At 54.5% G+C, this 19686-nt stretch overlaps 1 protein-coding gene across 1 annotated transcript; it reads left to right on the forward strand.

Annotated features, from left to right (window-relative positions):
- Positions 1–838: 838 nt before the first annotated feature.
- On the forward strand, positions 839–16827 carry Pelp1 (proline, glutamate and leucine rich protein 1). The gene is made up of 17 exons (XM_021651638.2): positions 839–1123; positions 4548–4612; positions 4986–5091; positions 8334–8483; positions 8863–8934; positions 12060–12119; positions 12350–12500; positions 12771–12900; positions 13008–13095; positions 13368–13456; positions 13532–13648; positions 13758–13905; positions 13994–14153; positions 14616–14671; positions 14809–15015; positions 15116–16552; positions 16685–16827. The coding sequence occupies exons 1-17, from the start codon at positions 875–877 to the stop codon at positions 16775–16777; spliced, it is 3378 nt and encodes a 1125-aa protein (XP_021507313.1). The 5' UTR covers positions 839–874; the 3' UTR covers positions 16778–16827.
- The last annotated feature ends 2859 nt before the right edge of the window (positions 16828–19686 follow it).

Raw genomic sequence — 19686 nt, forward strand, 5'->3', positions numbered from 1 at the left:
CTGTCAAAACGCAGAAAGAAGACAAAACTGACTTACATTAGAAAAGCCTAATGTGTGATGCTTGGAATGCTGATAAGGCAATGAGGAGGCCTTCGAAAGGGTTCCAAGATGTCAGGAGAGAGGGTGATGAAATAGACGTGTCTATGTTCTATTAGGAATAGGAGATGGGAAGAAATTAAACCTGTTTGGGATGTGCGCTGTGTGTCTGTGCGCGCACACGCATGCTTTCTGGTGTTTTATCTGGCGCTCAGGACCCGACCTCTGGGCTGCACCCTACTTTGGAAGCAGAACCTCAGGACCTGAGAAGTGGGTAGGAAACCGAGAACGAACACGGCTAGTGCGGTTTTCCGGCGTTGCTAGCGTGGTGGAGAAAACCGGGCAGCGGAATTCAGGTCTCACCCCTCACAGAGGCCCACGCGGGGGGCGCAGCAAACGCCGCCCTCCCCCCCAGACTGCGTTTCCGCCCGTGCGCGGACTCGGCGCACACACCCCGGCGGGAGGGCCGCTCTCTTTCGCGGCCCGTGCGCTTGGCTCGGTTTTCCGCTGTTGGGGAGCAGGCTGGCGCGTCCCCGCCTTCGGGGCGCGGGGACGGCGAGCGGACGCCCGGCTGCCCGGACGCTTTCCGAATCGCGCGCCTTTCCTGCACACCACGTGTCCGGCCCGCGCGGCCCCGCCCCCGCCCCGCCCCACGGCCCGGGACCCCCGGCGCGGCGCCCCGAGCCGGCGCGGCGCCCGCGCCCACCGCGCATGCTCCCTCCCACAGCGAGGGCCCCCGCCCGCGCGCCGCAGCCCCCTCCCCAGGACCCCTCCCCGAGCGGCGTGCGTCGCGCTTGTGTTGCGTCATCACGCTACGCCAGCGCTCGAGCCTGTGAAGATGGCGGCGGCCGTTCTCAGTGGGCCCTCCGCGGGCTCCTCGGCCGGGGCCCCCGGCGGGACTGGGGGTCTCTCTGCGGCGGGGTCGGGCCCGCGCTTGCGTCTGCTGCTGCTGGAGAGCGTCTCTGGGCTGTTACAGCCGCGAACGGCGTCCCCCGTTGCCCCGGTGCATCCCCCCATCCACTGGGCCCCGTACATGCCTGGGCTCATGTGCTTGTTGCGGCTGCATGGGACTGTGGGTGGGGCCCAGGTGAGTCCGCGGCTCGCGTGGCCGCCGTGGGGAGGCCGCCGGGCGCCGAGGTCACGCCTTCCTGAAGCTGCAGGCGTGAGCCGGAGGACGGAGCTGAGGGGAGAGATGGAGCCTCGCACCGTTCGGGACGAGATTCGCGAATTTCATTATCTGCCGTTTTCCCCAGGGGGGAATTCGGCCCTGTGTCTCTTAGGCCATTGATGGGCACAGAGGAATGGAAGGACTCCGTTCCATGCCAGGGCGCTTAAATAGCCGAATGCTCCTCAGTGTTTTTCTTTTGGCGAACCTTTTGTTTGGGGGGGTGAAGGGGGGCTGTGTTTTTCCTTGGGTAGTTGAACACATAAATATTTACTAGCTCTTAGCCGAAGGTCTAATCCCCTACTAGACGCTCTAACCACAACCATACTGGCGATGAGCAAAATGCTGTAACACCAAATTGAATCTGGTACGAAGCATCCAACCTCGTATAGAGTATTTTAAAGATTTTCCCCGAAGGACCTGGCATTTAAGGCGAACGGGGCTAGGGGGTGGAAGGGGTAGTTAGAACGTTGGAAGGCCCCGTGGTAGGAAGGAATGGAAAATAAAGGCATTGTTTAGGTTAGGGGTTTAGACGCTGAAGGAGAGGTGGGCAGGTTGAGGCTGGTGAGGTAGGTAGGCAAGCAGTAGGCAGTGTGGGCTGGTTAGGAGCCTTTGCCGAAGTTCGCGTGTGTCGTCCTCAATGCCTGGTTTCTCACGCTGTGCCCGAAGCGGTCTGTGAAGTTCTGCCGCCTCCCTGTGTGGCCCCAGCTGGTCTGGAGCTCTGTGGACTAGGCTGGACTGAAACCCACTGAGACCCACCTGCCTGGGCCTCGGTATTGCTGGGCTCACAGGCCAGCGTGTTGGAATTGGTGGGTATGGGCAAGGGTGGCACAGCACAGTCAAGTGGTAGGACCCTCCAGGCCCTCAGATCCCTATGGCAAGACAAGGTGTCTGCTGTGCTGCGTGCCAGGCCAGCTGGCCATGGGCTCCTGGTGGTGTTCACGTTTCTTGATAGAGGGCGCTGTGACCACAGCTGCTCAGATGGGTGTGGGGCTGGCGGCTGTGGGCTTCTGGGGATCAGAGCCCAGGACTGTGTGGCAAGAGCCTTTATGGCCTGTACATCTCAGACCTCAAGTGGTGACTGTTTGGAATACTCCCGTGACTGTTCTCTTAACACTTTGGTTTGCTTTAGAACTCCTGCTGGTTTCACTGTCCCCTGAGTTTTTGTTCTGTTCTAGATGTGCACTGAGCAGTCCTCCGTGAGCCCTGTGCCCAGCTCCACATTGTCAGTTGGCACAGTCTCTAACGTCAGTGACGCCTTCATTGTTGCTGTCACACCTGGGGGCAAACACTTGTGCTGCTATATTATTTCTGATGTTCCCCTTAGAGGTATCTGTAGACACACACACGCACAGACAGGCACACAGACGCACATGCACGCACACACGCTCGAGAGAACAGAGAAGAAAGAAAAGTCATTCATAGTAGTGCGTGCAGGCCTTAGCCATATGGGATGCATTATGGGGCAGTAGCTGTTGACCAGTCTGGCCTTTGAACATGAGTTTTATTACCCTTTGTGTGTAGGGGTTGTAGAACAAACACTGACAATGTATCTGTGTTTTTTGTTTTGTTTTGTTTTGTTTTTGTTTTCTAGATGCATTCAGTTTATGTATGTGTTTAGTCTGTGGGTTTGTATCTGTGCCACACACATGGTGCCTGTGGTGCTGGAAGGGCATCAGCTCTCCTGGAACAGGAGTTGCAGATAGTTGTGAACCACTACATGGGTGCTGGCAACTGAATCTGTGTCCTCAGGAAGAGCAAGAAGAGCTCTTCACCACTGAGCTGTCTCCAGCTTTGCTTAAGCATGTCTGGCTGGCCTGGATCTTGCTATGTAGGCTAGGGTGGCCAGGTGGCCAGGAACTCACAGGGATGTGCCTGCCTCTGCTTTCTGAGTGCTGGGATTATACCTGGCTTCTCCTGTTCTCTCTGTGTCTTTGCCTCTGCCTCTCACTCTCTCTCTTAAGACAGGGTTTCTCTGTGTAGCCCGTCTGTCCTTGAACTCACTCTATAGACTAGGTTGGCCCCTGACGGCTTCTGGAGGTTCGAGGATTAAAGGCAGGCACCCCCTACTCCTCCCTACCAGCACTGGGCTTCACCTTTGGTTGGTTTGTTATTTATTATTTATACAGTGTTCTGCCTGCATGTGTGCCTGAAGAGGGCACCAGACCTCACTATAGATGGTTGTGAGCCACCATGTGGGTGCTGGGAATTGAACTCAGGACCTTTGGAAGAAACAACAACCAGTGCTCTTAACCTCTGCGCTGTCTCTGCAACATAACCTGTGGCTTAATGTAAGGTCAGGTGTGGGGTTTCCACTTGTCAGATCCCTGAAACTCAGTGTTTTGGATTTGGAACACTTTGATTATCCAGTTATGGATGCACAGCCCGTGTTTACATCATGGATTGTTTATTTTCACTTTTTTCCATCTGGGAGATGAGCTCCCCAGCACCTAAAGCAATGTTTCTCCTAAAGTAGACTAGTACACCTGTACTGAGTAAATGAATGAACAGTTTCTGCCACCCGAGGAAGAACCCTTTTGAGTATAAAAGCTGCTCTCGTTTACTTATGTATGTGCGGTGTATGCATGCCTCATACACGTGGGGGGGTCGGAGGGCAGCTGTGGGAGTGGGTTCTCCTACACGTGGGTTCTGGGAATGGATGCAGCTTGTCAGGCACTACCTGCTGAGCCGTGGGATCTTAGACTGTATTCAGCTGTGCCTTCTTATACCCAGACAGTGCTGATGTGGAATTAGAAAGAACAAATGCTGTCTGGCCTTCGGTAGGTGTGGGTGCCCTGCAGGAGTGCTGCTTTGGCTGATGGAGAGGTTATTTGAAGGCTATGGAGGAGTGTCTTCGTGTGTGTGAGAGGGAGGGCTTGGCGAAGGGCAGGTTGAGTCCACGTGTCGTCCTACCCCTCCGAGGAAGGCAGGGTGAGGGGAAGACTTGTTTCTCCCGAGTGATGGAGGAAGGGCATTGGATGGGGTTCATTCAGCTAGCATTTCTGGAAGTCTTTTTTTTCTAGGTGCTTTCCAGGGGTGAGGTTCTTCTGCTGAGGTAAAGGAAGCCTTATTGTTGATCTGGTAGATGAGTTGGGGTGTCCTCTTGCTAGTTCTGAGGTGTCCCGCACAGACATGAGGGGAGATCAGATAAGCTGGAATTTGAGGAAACAGTTGAAGGACAGACAGCTGTGGTGTAGACTTATGGCCTTTTTGGGCTCAGAAAGTGCGTTTTCAGAAAGCTTTCTTAGGTGCAGGGACAATGAAGAATTGGAGAATTTCTTCTGCATCTGTAGTGACCTTTGCCTGATTCATTCCTGTTTTTTTTTTTTTTTCCCTCCATGTCTAGAATCTTTCAGCTGTTGGGGCATTGGTGAATCTCAGTAATGCCCATCTTGGCTCCGTCAAAACTCGGTAAGTCCCCAACTCTGTTTCTTCAGGGCGGTGTGTGCTAGGAAGAGGTTGAGTGTGTATTTGCCTGTGCTCTGTCCCCACCCTATTGATTCAAGAGATGTTCTTCCTCCCAGGAGCTGTGGGGAGGTCTCCTTTTGTGAGTTCACTTGAACTCACCATTCCCACCTCCCGGTTTCCTGTCCCCACCTGAGATTGCCTGTGCTTCCTTTTTGCTCGCTACTTTAACCTCGCTGAGTCCTTCCTATGTCTTGGGAGGTGGAAACCACAGTTAATCTGGAGATAGAGTCATACTGCAGGTCAGCGAAAAGAAAGGGACAGTCAGGAGGCTTCTCTGATGTCTAGCCTCCAGCTCGGCACCTCTTCTTCTTGCAAGGTTTGAAGGCTTGTGTCTGCTGTCCTTGCTGGTGGGGGAGAGCCCCACGGAGCTGTTCCAGCAGCACTGTGTATCTTGGCTCCGGAGCATCCAGCAGGTGCTGCAGGTAAGGACCCCTCTCCCTGCTGCCCCGCCCACCCCCCAGCATCAGGTGTGCTCTTTGTGGCTTGGACATTTAGCTCTGGGACAGAATGACTGAAAACAGTTTTCTGATTTGTGGACAGAGGAGAGTTAGGAGTTAGCTTGGAGTAGAAATCTTTCTAAACTTCCTGATAGTTTTATCTGTTGGCTGCTTTACTTTGTTTGCCTCTCACACATGGTCAGTCTCAGCTTTACTTGGTCTCCTTTCCTAAGGAGTGGGAGCTCTGCGGTTCTTAGTGTAAGGACTTGTTGTGTATGTGCGTTTCAGTCTGTTGCTTTGCTGCTCTTCTAAAGTTTAGTTCCTCCCTAGCACCTGCTGTGCTGTCTGTGCTTCTGTATTCCATATGCTCTGTGAGCACATCGGCAAGCTGTGTGCGCAGGGGAAGAGGTGCTTGGACTCCACTTGGATAGCTCTGAAGTCGAATACAGGGACTGGGATATTTTCTTAGGAACTAGGAATTTGGAGATAGCGATTTAGACTCATAAGCCACGTGGTTTCTATTAAACACTGTTTTTCATTTCTTTAAAAATGGAAAAAACATTGTTAGCTTCTGGGCCATGTTAAACCACATACTCATGTGTGGTGGTTCACAGATTTCTGTTCTCACAGAAGCCAGGACACTTAAGAGGAAGCATTTCTTGAGGACTGCTCGCTGCGTTAAAAGGTGGAGGGCGGCATCATGGGGCAGATCTGCTCTGTGGTGAGGGTGGGTGGGATCTGCTCTCAGTAACTGTCTCCTTATGACTTAGTGAGATGTGCTGCCTCAGCACTGTTGTTAAGAAGCCAGTGGAGGAGGGGCTGGGGAGATGGCTCAGAGGGTAAGAGCACTGGCTCCTCTTCCAGAGGTCCGGAGTTCAATTCCCAGCACCCACATGGTGACTCATAACCATCTATAGTGAGATCTGGTGCCCTCTTCTGGCGTGCAGGCAAACATGCAGACAGAATACTGTATGCTGTATAAATAAATCTTAAAAAAAAAAAGCCAGTGGAGGGAATTTAGAGACTATGAAAATCATGGTGGTGACAGTGACGACATCATCACATTTAAAAACTTCACTCTGGGTGTTGGGAACAGAAAGGACGAGTCAGGAGAGGATTGGCAGCAGAGGAACCAGGCAGGTAGATAGCTTTCAAGGTAGGGGAGGAGGAATTCGCAGTAGCCTGGAGGAGGGTGGTTGTGGGTTTACAGAGAGCCAGGTGGACAGTCTTGTGATTGACTGACTTCAGGGAAAAGACATCGCCAACATGGCTTGTGGCCTTTAGAAGGCTTGTGGAAGGCAGTCAGGGTTCAGAGGAGATGAGAAAACGCTGTGAGTGTGGCCTGGTGTGTTGGTGGCTGGTGGCAGCCTCTCATGACCAGGACGAGGGCGGCTGCTGGTCCGCTTCCCTAGGGCAGTTAGTGTTTAGCGACCAGTGGACTGTCCTTGCCAGGGCTGAGCGTTCCCTGCATGTAGTGCTGAGTGGTCTGGGCAGCAGGAGTGTGCGGGAGAGTCTGACACAGCAAGCCAGGATTGTGGGTTGGATGGGGTCCAAAGGAAGAGGGAGGAGTAAGCAAGATTGAGGTGCGTGTGCGGAAGGAGGGAGGGTCACTTCTGTTATCTGCCCAGAGTGACTTGTGTGTACAGATCGCCGCTGTAGCAGGACTCACCCAGAGGCAGTTACTGTGTTAGTGAGCAGAGTCTGGGGAAAGTGGGTTCTGAGGAGCTGTGGACACAAGATGGACTGGATTGGGATGAGGAGAAATTGGGAAAGGGGCAGGAAGTACGGTGGATAAAGACCCTTTCAAGATTCAAGGCTGTCAAGGGCCAGAACTGGGCAGATCTTGGGGTTTATGGTTACAGGAATTTCTAAGATGGAGTCTGCCTGAGCCTGTGTGCATGTCAATGAGAAGAGAAAGGTTGTACTCACGCCCAGCGAAGGGATCGTGTATGGACAGGAGGAAGGGAGGCAAAGGAGGATGCCTCAAAACCTCTTTTTTTTTTTTTTTTTTTTAATTTAGGTTTGGGAGTTGGAAGCTATGAGGTAGCCATGTCTTTGGCTTAGTTTTCTCTGCCAAATTGAAGGCAAGGCCATGTGGGGCGGCAGTGGTCGGGGAAGTTGGAGTTTGCAAGTTCAGTGGAGAAAGTTGGCTGGAGAGAAGTGCAGTAGGACTGCCAGACAGCGTTGCGGGCCGGTTTGTAGGTCATGGGCCCAACTCTTCTTAAATTTGAGGGATTTGTCAGGATGGCTCTGTGGGTAAAGCCACCTGCTACCAAGCCTGACAGCCTAAGTTCAGTCCTGGACATCAGGGGAGGAGAGACTGTCCTCCGACTTCCATGCTTCTGCCTTCATGAGTCAGTAAATAATTGGAGGGTGGGGGGAAGAAGAGATATGTAGCCCAGGCTGTCCTCAAAGTCCTGGTCTCAAGCCACTGCTTGCCTTAACCTGTTTGCTCGGCTACTCATGGCTTCCTCAGTGTTCTCATACCTGTTGGCACACGGCCTCCTCTGGCTTAGAAAGAGGTATGTGCCAAGTTATTATTTTTTTCCTTAGGTTCCTGTTACTTTTCAAAAAACATTCTGAAACTAAGAAGCTTCTCCCCTTGAGTTCCAGGGTGGGTGTGACTCAAACTTGGGGAGATTAAGCAGAGAAATGCAGGATGGGAGAATAAAGACATTTGCGATATTCTAAACTTTCAAGTCTTAAGGCGTAGCTTTGATACTTTTTTAATTCAGATAAATTCCCGGGACCCAGATACATCCTTACTTTGTAATTTATTATTTTGGGGTTCTAGGGGTGAACCCAGTGCCCCATGTGTGCTACACAAGTGCACACCCCAGTTTTCCAGACACTAGATATGAATGTGAGCATGTCCTTCCTGAGGCTTCCTGTCGATGGTGAATGTGATGGTGATATTGACATTAGCATCTGTTTATCTGTCTTTCTCTCTTTGTATTTATTATTTCATCTAATCTGTGTTTTTACTTACATGTATGTCTGTGTGAGGGTGTCAGGTCCCCGGGAACTGGAGTTACAGACAGTTGTGAGCTGCCATGTGAATGCTGGGAATTGAACCCAGGTCCTCTGGAAGAGCAGCCAGCGCTCTTCTCCACTGAGCCGTCTCTCGAGCCCCACACTGTAGTGTTTGTTAGAAGCCCGTGTTGTTGCACTCCTGTCCCTCCCTTCGGTGGCAGTAAGGTTTGTAGCATGGGTGCTGTTGCTTTTAGTCCCAGGACCCACTGCCCACCATGGAGCTGGCCGTGGCCATCCTGAGAGAGCTGCTTCGGTACGCATCCCAGCTCCCTGCCCTGTTTCGGGACATCTCCACCAACCACCTTCCTGGGCTGCTCACCTCCTTGCTGGGCCTCAGAGCAGAGGTGAGGCTTTGCAGTGCGGGCACTTGGATTAAAGATGTCTCGGGGACAGCGTAGGGAGGAGGACGTCAGCAGTGTGAGGATAAGCCGGGGGCGGTGGTGCACACCTGTAATCAAATCTCAGCACTTGGGAGGCAGAGGCAGGTACATCTCTTGAGTTCAAGGCCAGCCTGGTCTGCAAAGTGAGTTCAGAACAGCCAGGGCTCCACAGAGAAACCTTGTCTCAAAAAACAAAACAACAAAAAAACAAACAAACAAAAAAAAGAAGGGTAAGGATAGGAAGACAGTGACCGACTGGAAAGGGGCTTTGGGCCCGGGGGGATTGGAAATGCCTGGAGGTTGGTGCTTGGCCTCTTCCTTCTAACTTCTGCTCTTCCCACAGTGTGAGCACTTGGCTTTGGAGGGAATGAAGGCTTGTTTGACCTATTTTCCTCGGGCCTGTGGCGCTCTAAAAGTAAGTACCTACAAACTGTGATAGCTCTCCACCATAGGTTCCATCCCTGGCATTTCTAAACTTTGCACAAGAGCCATTGTGTCATAATACTGCCTTGAAGTACTTGTTTTGTCCTCGCAGTGAAGATGTTGACCTAATTACCTGCCTATGATGAGGGGGAGCTTAGATCTTTGTCTGATTCTTGGGCCTGTTCTCTAACCCATAAACTTCTTTCTCTGTCTCTCCCTCCCACCCACCCCCTTTTATTAATTTTTAAATTCAGAGTTTCTATGTTGTTTTGTGTGGGTGTTTTGTCTGCATATATCTCTGTGAGCCACATGTGTCTGGGGCCTGCAGAGGTCAGAGGTGTTGGATCCCTGGAACTGGAGCTGACAGGTGCTTGTGAGCTGCCATGTGGGTGCTGGGAACCAAGCGTGAGTGTCAGTGTGTTTAAGGGCAGAACCATCTTCAGCCCCTACCACCCACCCCTCTTTTTAAGGAATACCCTACAACCAAGCTACACTTGAAGCCCTACCCCCTCAGCCCTCTCTGTTCTGCCTGATTTGGATCTCTGGAATGCCCCTTGTTTCTCCTACTGCCCTGACTTCATTCCTGAAGCACTTTAGTTTCCTTCAGGAAGAATGGTGCTACAGAGACCTCATTAACACCCTCTCTCCCAAGGTCTGTTTGTTTTCCCTGTGGTTTTAGCTACCCTTGCTCAGGCAGCAAAAGTAGCGTGGATTTGTCATGGGTAAGACACCTGCAGTTTCACTGAAAGACTTGTTCTTAGAGTTGATCCTCAGCATTCTCCTTTTCCTCATGGAGTCAAAGCTTGCAGAGAGTGCTGTAGAGCTTCTCTTTGGATCATCACAAAGTGAAAGGAGGGTGATTTTGAGGCTCTGGGGGTGGTCCTGTGACGTGTGAGATGCTGAGAGAGAGCCTGTACACTGCTATTCTGTGTGCTGCTCTTGTTCATGCGTAGAGTTGAGGAGCTCTTACAGGTAAGCTTACGAGTTAAGCTTAGGATAGGGCAGTATGTGAGGGGCAGACATGGGCGGGGGGATGGTGCCGGGAGGCTAAGGCAGGAGGATGCGAGTTTAGAGTTAGTCTACACTGTACAGTGAGTAAAGAAAAATCCAAAACAAAAGAAACATATGGTTTGGAGTTATTCCGGTTTCAGCCACCTGCTGAGATGCTGGTACTCCTCGTGGCTGGGCCGTCACTAACTAGTTACCTGCAGCGTTGAAGCGTCAGAGCCCGGGTCTCAGTGATGAGGTCTGTGCTGATCTTCCTTTTCTTGGCAGTGCGCACAGCACAGCTAGTAGAAGCTGTCGGTGACCAGGACAGGACTTTGTTTTCTCTTCTGTGCTGTGGAGTGAGCTCCATCTGAGCCCCTCAGACTTACAGTTTAATTTCATTACACAAAAACATGGAATTACAGACATTCTGTTTCAATTAAAGTGTTTCAAAACAATTGAAAAGTTAGAGAATAGGGCAGGCAAGATGGCTTCATGGATAAGACGCTTCCCACCAAGGCCAGTGGCTGGAGTTTGAGTCCCTAGAATCCAGTGGTGGAGAGAGAATCAGCATCTGTAGGACATGCATATGCGAAAACACAAAATAAGTCGTGAACAACTTAAGACCTCTTCTTCGTGTAGGCAGGGATGTGCATCCCATGGTGGACACGTCGGCGAGTAGGTTCCCGCCATGGCCGCTGGTCCCTGGGCTTCAGCAGCAAACACGGATGAGCCGTCTTGCCCTATCAGATCATTCTTTAGCACAGTGATTTGTGGTGGAGAGCTTTCCTTTAGTGACTAGGAGAACACAGGGGTAAAGGGTCTACTATTTACTGTCCTCCAGGGACACCTGGAAGCCACGGGGGTATGTGGGGGTCAAGGACAGGCTTGGTTTCTCCTGGGGAGCCTGAAGCAAGCAGTCACGAGCTGCAGAGGATCCCTGTGGCAGATCTGCAAAGTCAGCTGGCCTGAGGTCAGCAGGCTCTTCAAAGCTAGCTAGATGTAGGGAGGTGGTCTCCAGTAAGAAGTTAGGGAACACTCATCCAGGATTGTCAGTGCTGAGGACCGAGAGGGCAGGGAGACTGGAAGCCGTCAGGGTGAGGAGAGAGTCTAGCATGCCCACAGTGGGCACTGTTGCAGCACAGAATTGCAGTTCACTGTAGAACTAGGTCTTGTTAGTTCTGTAATTTGAATTTGTGACGCATGCAGCTGATACTGTGAAAGGAACAAAGGCGTTCCTCACTGACAGCTGTAGGTCTTGTGATAAGCATATTCATTTGCACTTAACATTGACAGATAGGGGCTGGGGAGACGGCTCAGGTTAGGAGCACGGGCTGTTCTTCCAGAGGTCCCGAGTTCAATTTCTAGCACCCACATGGTGGCTCAGAACCATTGTCATGAGATCTGGTGCCCTCTGCTGGCATGCAGGTGTACATGCAGGCAGAATGCTGTGTACATAATAGGTAAATCCTTTAAAAAATGAGAGATAAGCTACATCTTACAGGTTACTAAAACTAATCACACACTTTCCTCTGTTTATTACTCACATGTTCACAAATTCCTTTTATTGTCCTTCAAATAAAGTGTTTCAAAACAATTTAAAAGTTAAAGAATAGGGCAGGATAGATTCACAATCAGAATAGATTGTGAACTTAGGCTGAACACTTACTCTGGGCTTCTATCAGGCAGAGAGGTTTGTGGACGGACAGGTGGTGGCTCTGAGGTCCTGTTGCCTTGGCTCTGCTCTCCTCGCCTGTCCTGGTGACCAGTGCCACACTCGTCTCTCTGGGTGTGCGTTAATTCTAGCAGAACTTTCACTTTTCTCTCTCTCAGCTCACAGAGCTGGCCTGTGGGTATTTCTGTTTTTCAGAACTGTTATTTTTGGCTTCAGAGAGAAAGATGACTGTCGTTTGTAAAAACTAGCAGAGGGAGTCCAGTTGTTTTGGGGGCAGGGCCAGGCCCTTTCTCCCAGGAAGGAGGCTGGGACCAAGAGCTCATGTGCAGGTGTCTCATTGCTGTGTGGGTGCAGCACACTTCCTGTGTCTATAGGAAAGCAAAATCCCAGGTAGGAAGACTGCCGCAGATAATCTTAGCCCTGGCCACTACCTCTTCCTCTCTTCCCTGCTCCAGGGCAAGCTGGCTGCCTTTTTCCTGTCTCGGTTGGATGCCTTGAACCCTCAGCTCCAGCAGGTAAAGGGAAGGGAGAGGCGCCATGCACAGGGAGCTGGCTCATCCTTACTGTTGATCTACAACATTTGCAGCCTCTCTGCCTTTCCTCCTGACAACAGTTACTGGCGCTTGTCCTCTTGGGGCGTCCGCCTCCTGAGCTCTTGTTGCTCGTTTCTTTTCTCTGGGGCATTAGTGAGGAGGAAGCCCCTGGCTCGGCCATCCCTTCTGACCAGTGCCCTGCCCTTCTGCAGCTGGCCTGTGAGTGCTACTCCAAGCTGCCGTCCCTGGGTGCTGGCTTCTCCCAGGGCCTGAAGCACACGGAGAACTGGGAGCAGGAGCTGCACAGCCTGGTGGTCTCGCTGCACAGCTTGCTGGGGACCCTGTATGAGGGAGCAGAGACTGGTAGGGACCAGGGTTTGTGGTCAGGAGACGGTGGGAGAGGGTAACGGGAGGGACAGGAGGATGGTCTGTGGAGGCGTGCGGTGGGTTTTGGGCAACATGGATGAGAACGTGGGTGGGTGATCTCCCACAGATGGGAAAGGGCGGGGCCTGGAGGGTGGGTCAGGGGTTGAGAGCTCCGCTGCTCTTCTAGCACCCGCAGGGCAGCTCACACAGGGCAGAGGAGGGAGGGGGAGGCAGGGTGCGTAGGTGGTTGTGTCGCTCGCTGCCCAGCTCCCGTGCAGAGTGAAGGCCCTGGAGTCGAGCCGCTGCTTCCCCACCCGGAAGACGACAGCACCCATGCCCTCCTCCAGCTTCGCCAGAGGTTTTCAGGCCTGGCCCGCTGCCTGGGGCTCATGCTCAGGTGTGTGGCTCTTGAAGGGAGTGGGCTTGGGCCTGGAGAAGTGGAGGCGGGTGTGTGGGGTGAGGCCGGGTGACTGCGCTAAGGCTCTCTCTACTCTGGCTCCCCAGCTCGGAGTTTGGGGCTCCCGTGTCTGTCCCTGTGCAGGAGATCCTGGACCTTATCTGCCGCGTCCTCAGTGTCAGCAGCAAGGACGTTGTGAGTGGCCTGTCTTCCACGCCTAGCCCTGCTTAGTGCCCGGCCACCTGGACTCGCTCACACACAGCTGAGCCGGTGTCCCAGTGTGCAGAGTGAATTTCGGGATGAGCTGAGGCATCGTTGGACTCAGTCATGCTGAGGGTCTCCTCTGCAGGGTGGGAGAGGGGCTTGAGTCGAGCTGGGCCAGCTCACGTAGAGTAGACCTGCCCTGTTCCTGCCTTCCCTGGCTCTCCTTTTCTTTGTCCATCTACTGTTGCTGCATTTGTCCCCAGAACTTGCTTGGAGATGGTCCCCTCAGGTTGCTGCTGCTGCCCTCTATCCACCTGGAAGCCTTGGACTTGCTTTCTGCACTGATCCTTGCGTAAGTGGGGTTGGTCACGGTGTGGGTCCTGGGATCACCCTGCAGATGAAGGCCACTGTTGATCCTCTGCCCCAGGTGTGGAGGCCGGCTCCTGCGTTTTGGGACCCTGATCAGCCGCCTGCTTCCCCAGGTCCTCAGTGCCTGGAGCAGCGGCAGGGACACGCTGGCCCCAGGCCAGGAGAGGCCTTACAGGTGACTGTCCAGGAGGGCCAGCGTGCAGAGGCGGGTGGGACGGGCGGGTGCCCCAGGGCCCTGGCGTGTCAGCTCTGTTCATGCCCTGCTCTCCTTGCTCCTGCTCCAGCACCATTCGGACCAAGGTGTACGCGATCTTAGAGTTGTGGGTGCAGGTATGTGGGTCCTCAGCAGGCGTGCTTCAGGGGGGCACCCCTGGAGAGGCCTTACTCACCCACCTGCTCAGTGACATCTCCCCAACAGCGGACGCTCTCAAGGTGAGACCTGGGCCCTGTGACTGTTCCCTGACTTTCCGCCCCGACTTCCTGTTTGCTTACATGCGTGACTGTTTCCTTTCACCACAAGCTGTGCGGCGCCAGGGGGAGCGCTGACGGAGGTGTGCAAAGTGGGAAGCCCAGTGCCCCTAAGAAGCTGAAGCTCGACATGGGGGAGGCCTTGGCCCCGTCCAGCCACAGGAAGGGAGACAGGAGCGCCAACAGCGACGTGTGTGCCGCGGCTCTGAGAGGTGTGTTTGTGTGTGCCTGTGTGTGTGTGTGCGTGTGTGCATGCACATGCGGCCGCCCTGAGGGGTACATTTGTGTGTACAGCAGAGAGGTGCGTTTGTGTGAACTGGTAAGCACCGGGCAGGCGGGAGCACAGGAGCAGACGGTCCTGCAGCCTGAGCTCCTGGAGTGGCCGGGGCCTCAGCTCACTGCACTCAGCACGTTACGCACACACTGTGTGGGGCAGGGACGCTGGTGGGGGCTCCCTGCCCGACCCTGGCAGTGTAGGCGGTGGTCAGTGGGTGCTGTGTGCCCCTGCTGCCTGCTGTGAAGGGAGGCTGTTCTCAGCTGTGCGCCGCCACACACGGAGAGGCCTGCCTGCAGCGTCTGCCTTCCCTGGTTCACGCTGGCCGAAGGAGCTGCTTTGAGGGGGGCAGCGTGCTCGCCCCGCCTGTCAGCCTGCTGATGCGCCCTTCTGTCCGCAGGCCTCAGCAGGAGCGTCCTCATGTGCGGGCCTCTCATGAAGGAGGAGACTCACAGGGTTAGTTGGTGGACAGGGGAGGGGCCGCTGCCCTGTGCCTTTACCCCAGAGGTGGGCTGTTGGACCTGGGAAGGAGGCTCTGGCCTTGAGGGGTGGTGTGGTCTTGGGGGCATTTCTGGACTCAATCTTCTTTGCAGAAGCTTCATGATCTGGTGCTGCCCCTGGTCATGAGTGTCCAGCAGGGTGAGGTCCCCGGCAGCTCTCCCTACAACAGCTCCTGTTGCCGCCGCGAGCTCTACCGCCTGCTGCTGGCTTTGCTGCTGGCACCTTCCCCTCGATGCCCGCCTCCCCTTGCATGTGCCCTGAAAGCTTTCTCTCTTGGCCAGTGGGAGGACAGTCTTGAGGTAGGTGCTGACTGGGCCGGGTCTTTCTCTGGTCCCTGGGTCCTCCCGTTTGGGTACCTGCCTGTGAGAGCCTGTGTGCCAGTGCCGCCTCCTCCCTCAGGTCTCCTCCTTCTGCTCAGAAGCACTGGTGACCTGCGCAGCCCTCGCACACCCCCGCGTCCCTCCTCTGCAGGGCTCAGCCCCGATCTGCCCAGCTCCTGCGCCCGGACCTCCTCCTGAGGCCCCGTCTCCATTCAGGGCCCCAGCCTTCCACACTCCGGGCCCAGTGCCTGCCGTGGGTACTGTGCCGTCTCCAGGCCCGATACCTGCAGCGGGCCCCATTCCCACAGCAGGCTCTCTGCCAGCCACGGGCCCGGTGCCCTCTCGCCCTGGACCTCCAGCAACAGCCAACCACTTAGGCCTCTCTGTCCCCAGCCTGGTGTCTGTCCCACCCAGGCTCCTTCCTGGCCCTGAAAACCACCGTGCAGGCTCCAGCGAGGACCCTGTCCTTGCTCCTACTGGGACCCCTCCACCCAGCATTCCCCCCGATGAGACCTTTGGGGGCCGAGTCCCCAGGCCAGCCTTTGTCCACTATGACAAGGAGGAGGCCTCTGATGTGGAGATCTCCCTGGAAAGTGACTCAGATGACAGTGTGGTGATCGTGCCCGAGGGCCTTCCGTCCCTGCCACCTCCACCCCCAGCAGGCACGCCTCCCCCTGGGGCTCCCGCTGGCCCGCCCACAGCTTCTCCTCCTGTGCCAGCCAAGGAGGATTCTGAAGAACTGCCTGTAGCTCCAGGGCCTCCACCCCCACCCCCACCCGCACCCGCTTCGGGTCCTGTGGCTCTTCCTCCACCCCAGCTGGTCCCCGAAGGCACTCCTGGAGGAGGAGCACCCACAGCCATGGAGGAAGACTTGACAGTCATTAATATCAACAGCAGTGATGAGGAGGAGGAGGAGGAGGAGGAAGAGGAGGAAGAAGAAGAGGAAGAGGAGGAAGAAGAAGACTTCGAGGAAGAGGAAGAAGATGAAGAAGAGTATTTTGAAGAAGAAGAAGAAGAGGAAGAATTTGAAGAGGAATTTGAGGAGGAAGAAGGTGAATTGGAGGAAGAGGAGGAGGAGGAGGAAGAAGAGTTGGAAGAGGTAGAGGAGGAGGAGTTTGGCTCCGCGGGAGGAGAGGTGGAGGAAGGTGGCCCTCCACCCCCAACGCTGCCGCCAGCCCTGCCGCCCACAGACTCCCCCAAAGTACAGCCCGAGGCGGAACCTGAACCCGGGCTCTTACTGGAAGTGGAGGAGCCGGGGGCAGAGGAGGTGCCCGGGCCTGAGACAGCTCCCACCCTGGCCCCTGAGGTGCCCCCCTCCCAGGAGGAGGTGGAGCCGGAAGGGGGAAGCCCGACAGCAGGGCCACCCCAGGAGCTTGCTGAGGAAGAGGCCTCTGCTCCCCCCATGCTGCTGGAAGAGGGGACCGAGGGTGCAGGGGACAAGGCGCCGCCCCCACCCGAGACGCCTGCAGAGGAGGAGATGGAGACGGAGGCAGAAGCCTCAGCTCCCCAGGAAAAGGTGAGAGGGTCAGCCAGGGAGGATGCTGGCTGGGCAGATGGGTGGCCTGGGGAAGGCGTGCGGGGCTCGTGGAAAGGCTTGCACCAGCCTGATCTGTGTCTGTTTGAATTTTGTGTCTTTGTCCCTAAAAAGGAGCAAGATGACACAGCTGCCATGCTGGCTGACTTCATTGATTGTCCCCCTGATGACGAGAAGCCGCCACCTGCCGGAGAGCCTGACTCTTAGCCCCTTCTGTGTCCTGACACTTTGTATCCAATAAAGTTAACTGTAGATAACTCTGCTGCTGTGGTCATGCTGGCTGTTCCCAGCTTGGGGCCCCAGTGCTGGGCTGCAACCCTGTTGTGTCCTCTCCGGATGTCCCCTCTTTGGCCTGAGAAAGAACTGTGGCTTAAAGTAGCCGGCTGTCCTGTCAGTGAGTTAGTGCTGACTGTTCAGCTCTTGTCCCTGTGCTTTCCTACAGGAGCTTGCTGTGTGGCCTAGGCTGCCTGCGAATTCAGCTCCTGCAAGCTCTCCTCGTCCCAAGGGCCACACCTCCGTGTCTGCTGTCTGCTGTTCCGTGTGAGCTGACTTGCCCGTCAGTAAGGCTGCAGAGAGGTGTGTTCTGCTTTTGAGTTTGTAGTGCAAGGCTCGAATTTTGAAGGTTAGCAGTTAAACTAAGCTTTTGGAACGTAAGTAGGTTTTTAAAAAATTCCCCTCAAGTTATTTTGAAGACTTTTGAGTCCTCAGGGAAACTGAGACCATCTGACTTCCTGGTTGACCAGTTGTCAGTCGTTAGCTGTATTCAGTTTGTCCCACCTTGGTGTGGGCGTGTGGTACAGACGGGCCTTGTGTGCGGGTGATGGTGTAGACATGGCCTTTCTCCGTCTAGATCAAAGCTTCACGCGAGCCAGCTGTGGCGGTGCGCACCTGTAACCTCAGTTTTTAGCATCCACGTGGCAGCGCACAGCTGTGTGTAACTTTAGTTCCAGGGCATCTGACACTCTGGTCTTGGGCAGACACCAGGCCTGCAAATGGTACGCAAATGCACATACGCAGGCAAAACACCCACACACACAATCTAAAACCATACACACTGAGCCCCCCACGTGACATTCAGACACAGCCGTGGCCTTGAAATACATGCGGGTGAAGAGCACTTGTCTAGCGTGTGTAAATCGCTGGGCTTAACGGTCAGCACTGTTCAGCAAGGCATGGCAGTGCACACTGGTAAGCCCAGCACTCAGGTGGAGGCAGGAGGATCACAGTCACTCCTGGTGGCTCTGAGCTGGAGGCTAGCCAGAGGTACGGGAGACCCTGTCTCAGCCCCCAAACCCAGACAGACTAACAAAACCCAAGCAACACTGTTCCCACGCTCCAGGAAACCCCGCAGTCAGATGCTCCCTGGCTTCAGAGTTTGCCCTGATGGGAAGGATTGCTAGTTTGTCACCTGAAGTTCAGTGAGTTTCAAGAGAATCAGTGCTTGACTTCGGCCCAGCTGGGGTTGTGAGCGTGCTTCAGCAGGCCAGGCTAGGGGCTGTTGGGTGTACTGAGCGTGTAATTCTACTCTAGGGAAGGTTTGTACAGTTGGATTCAGTCGTAAGATCTCGTGTTCCTCCCCTGTGAGTCAAGCGGAAGACGACTGTGTGAGGATCCTAATGGCAAGACTCCTCGGGATCTGCAAACTACCCAGGCTACCGGCCCCGGGAGTAGACCAGAACAGGGCTTTCCTCTTACCTATCCTGAATCTAACAATGATAGGAAGATACATTCACAATCAAAAAGACTCCAAGAGAGATTTGTTGAAGCATTTTCTGATTTCTGGTCTCTGTGAGGTTGTCTCCCAGGAACAGTGTGTGTTCAGTGTTAATGTATTCTAGAGATAATTGTATGTATTTGTGCGCACATGCACACACGAATGAGTAGGCCCAGGCCTGTCCTCTCTTGACACTTCCCTTGTGTCTTACCAGGAACTACTCAACTGCAAGTATGCTATAGCCAGTTGTCACAGTTACATAAACAGCAGCATCTTCTGATAATGTGGATTTTTGAAGGATGGTACAGATGAGGTGACAAGGCCCCTTCACCAGTTCCCCCTGGGGCTGCGTCTTCCTCGGTCATAGCAGTGTCCAGACCAGGCATTGGATGTTGCATCGGGAGCTCTGCTCCCCAGGGTGGGTGGACAGACGCCTGCCCGGCCTGCACACTGCGGTCTGGGGATGCCTAGAGGCGCTTGTTGGCAAAGTCTGTGTTACTGCAGTGGGAAAGAAAGGAAAGCAGGTCTGCAGTTGTGTTGGGAGTTTTGTTTGTTCTTCATCACTGATGAAAATTTTCAAATCTAATTATAGATGACATCCCACATTGCCGTGTGTGTGGGCCAGGGGGGCTCAGGGCAGGGTTAGTGAAGGTGTGACTGGCCGCTCTGGGGAAACTTCCTTCTAGCTAGGGAGCAAGCACAGAGGTTCAGAAACAGGAGCATTCTCCTGTGGGGCCGGGGAGGCCGCAGGGCACCGCTGGAGGGTCAGGCAGAGGGTGACTTCCCGGGACTGCCCTCTTCACACGCTTGTGGGCTTGGGGCAGCTGGAGTGGGGTAGGGTGGAAGCAGAGATGGCGGAGGAGGGCTGGTGCCTCCCACAGGGCAGCAGGGAAATAAAAATGGCGGAGTCTGGGTGGTAAGCGCTGACAGAGCTGAACTTCCTTCCCTTCCTGAGCTATCCTGTCGGCTGCCTGGGATGCCTTTAAAAAGTCGACCTGCCGAGGTGGGCTGTTCCCGTGCCTGCCCCAGGGGGCACACGGAGACACAGACGTCGGCTCACGCGTGCTCACGCGTGCTCACGCGTTTGCCAGCTGGGTGCCTGGAAATGGAGCTGCGCCAGCTTCTGCGCCCTCTTGGGGTCGGCATGCTCAGTGTCTGCTGGCCTGGAAAGCTACATGTAGCTTTAAACCCCTTCTCTTGTAGGTTGGGAAAATTGACATTTTGGCTCTAATAAACTTACTGTTATGGCCTTTTTAAGAGAAGAGCCGCCTGCATGCAGGAGTCGGAGTTAGACTGCGATCTTGGCTTCGTGGTCTCGTAGAGGCAGAGAGGCGGAGGGTTCAGTGAGGGAGGGGGGTGCGGGGTTCTCATGGTGCTGGCCTTATCCTGAAAGCAGGGTTCT

This window comes from Meriones unguiculatus, chromosome 11 (genome assembly GCF_030254825.1).
Source record: "Meriones unguiculatus strain TT.TT164.6M chromosome 11, Bangor_MerUng_6.1, whole genome shotgun sequence".
Taxonomy (NCBI): domain Eukaryota; kingdom Metazoa; phylum Chordata; class Mammalia; order Rodentia; family Muridae; genus Meriones; species Meriones unguiculatus.

Bases quoted from the DNA above. Each gene is read 5' to 3' on its own strand.
- Pelp1 (XM_021651638.2), top strand. From the start codon at position 875: ATGGCGGCGGCCGTTCTCAGTGGGCCCTCCGCGGGCTCCTCGGCCGGG. The intron at 12,120-12,349 runs GTAAAGGGAAGG...GCCCTTCTGCAG, and splicing joins TGAACCCTCAGCTCCAGCAG to CTGGCCTGTGAGTGCTACTC. The intron at 15,016-15,115 runs GTAGGTGCTGAC...CTCCTCCCTCAG, and splicing joins AGTGGGAGGACAGTCTTGAG to GTCTCCTCCTTCTGCTCAGA.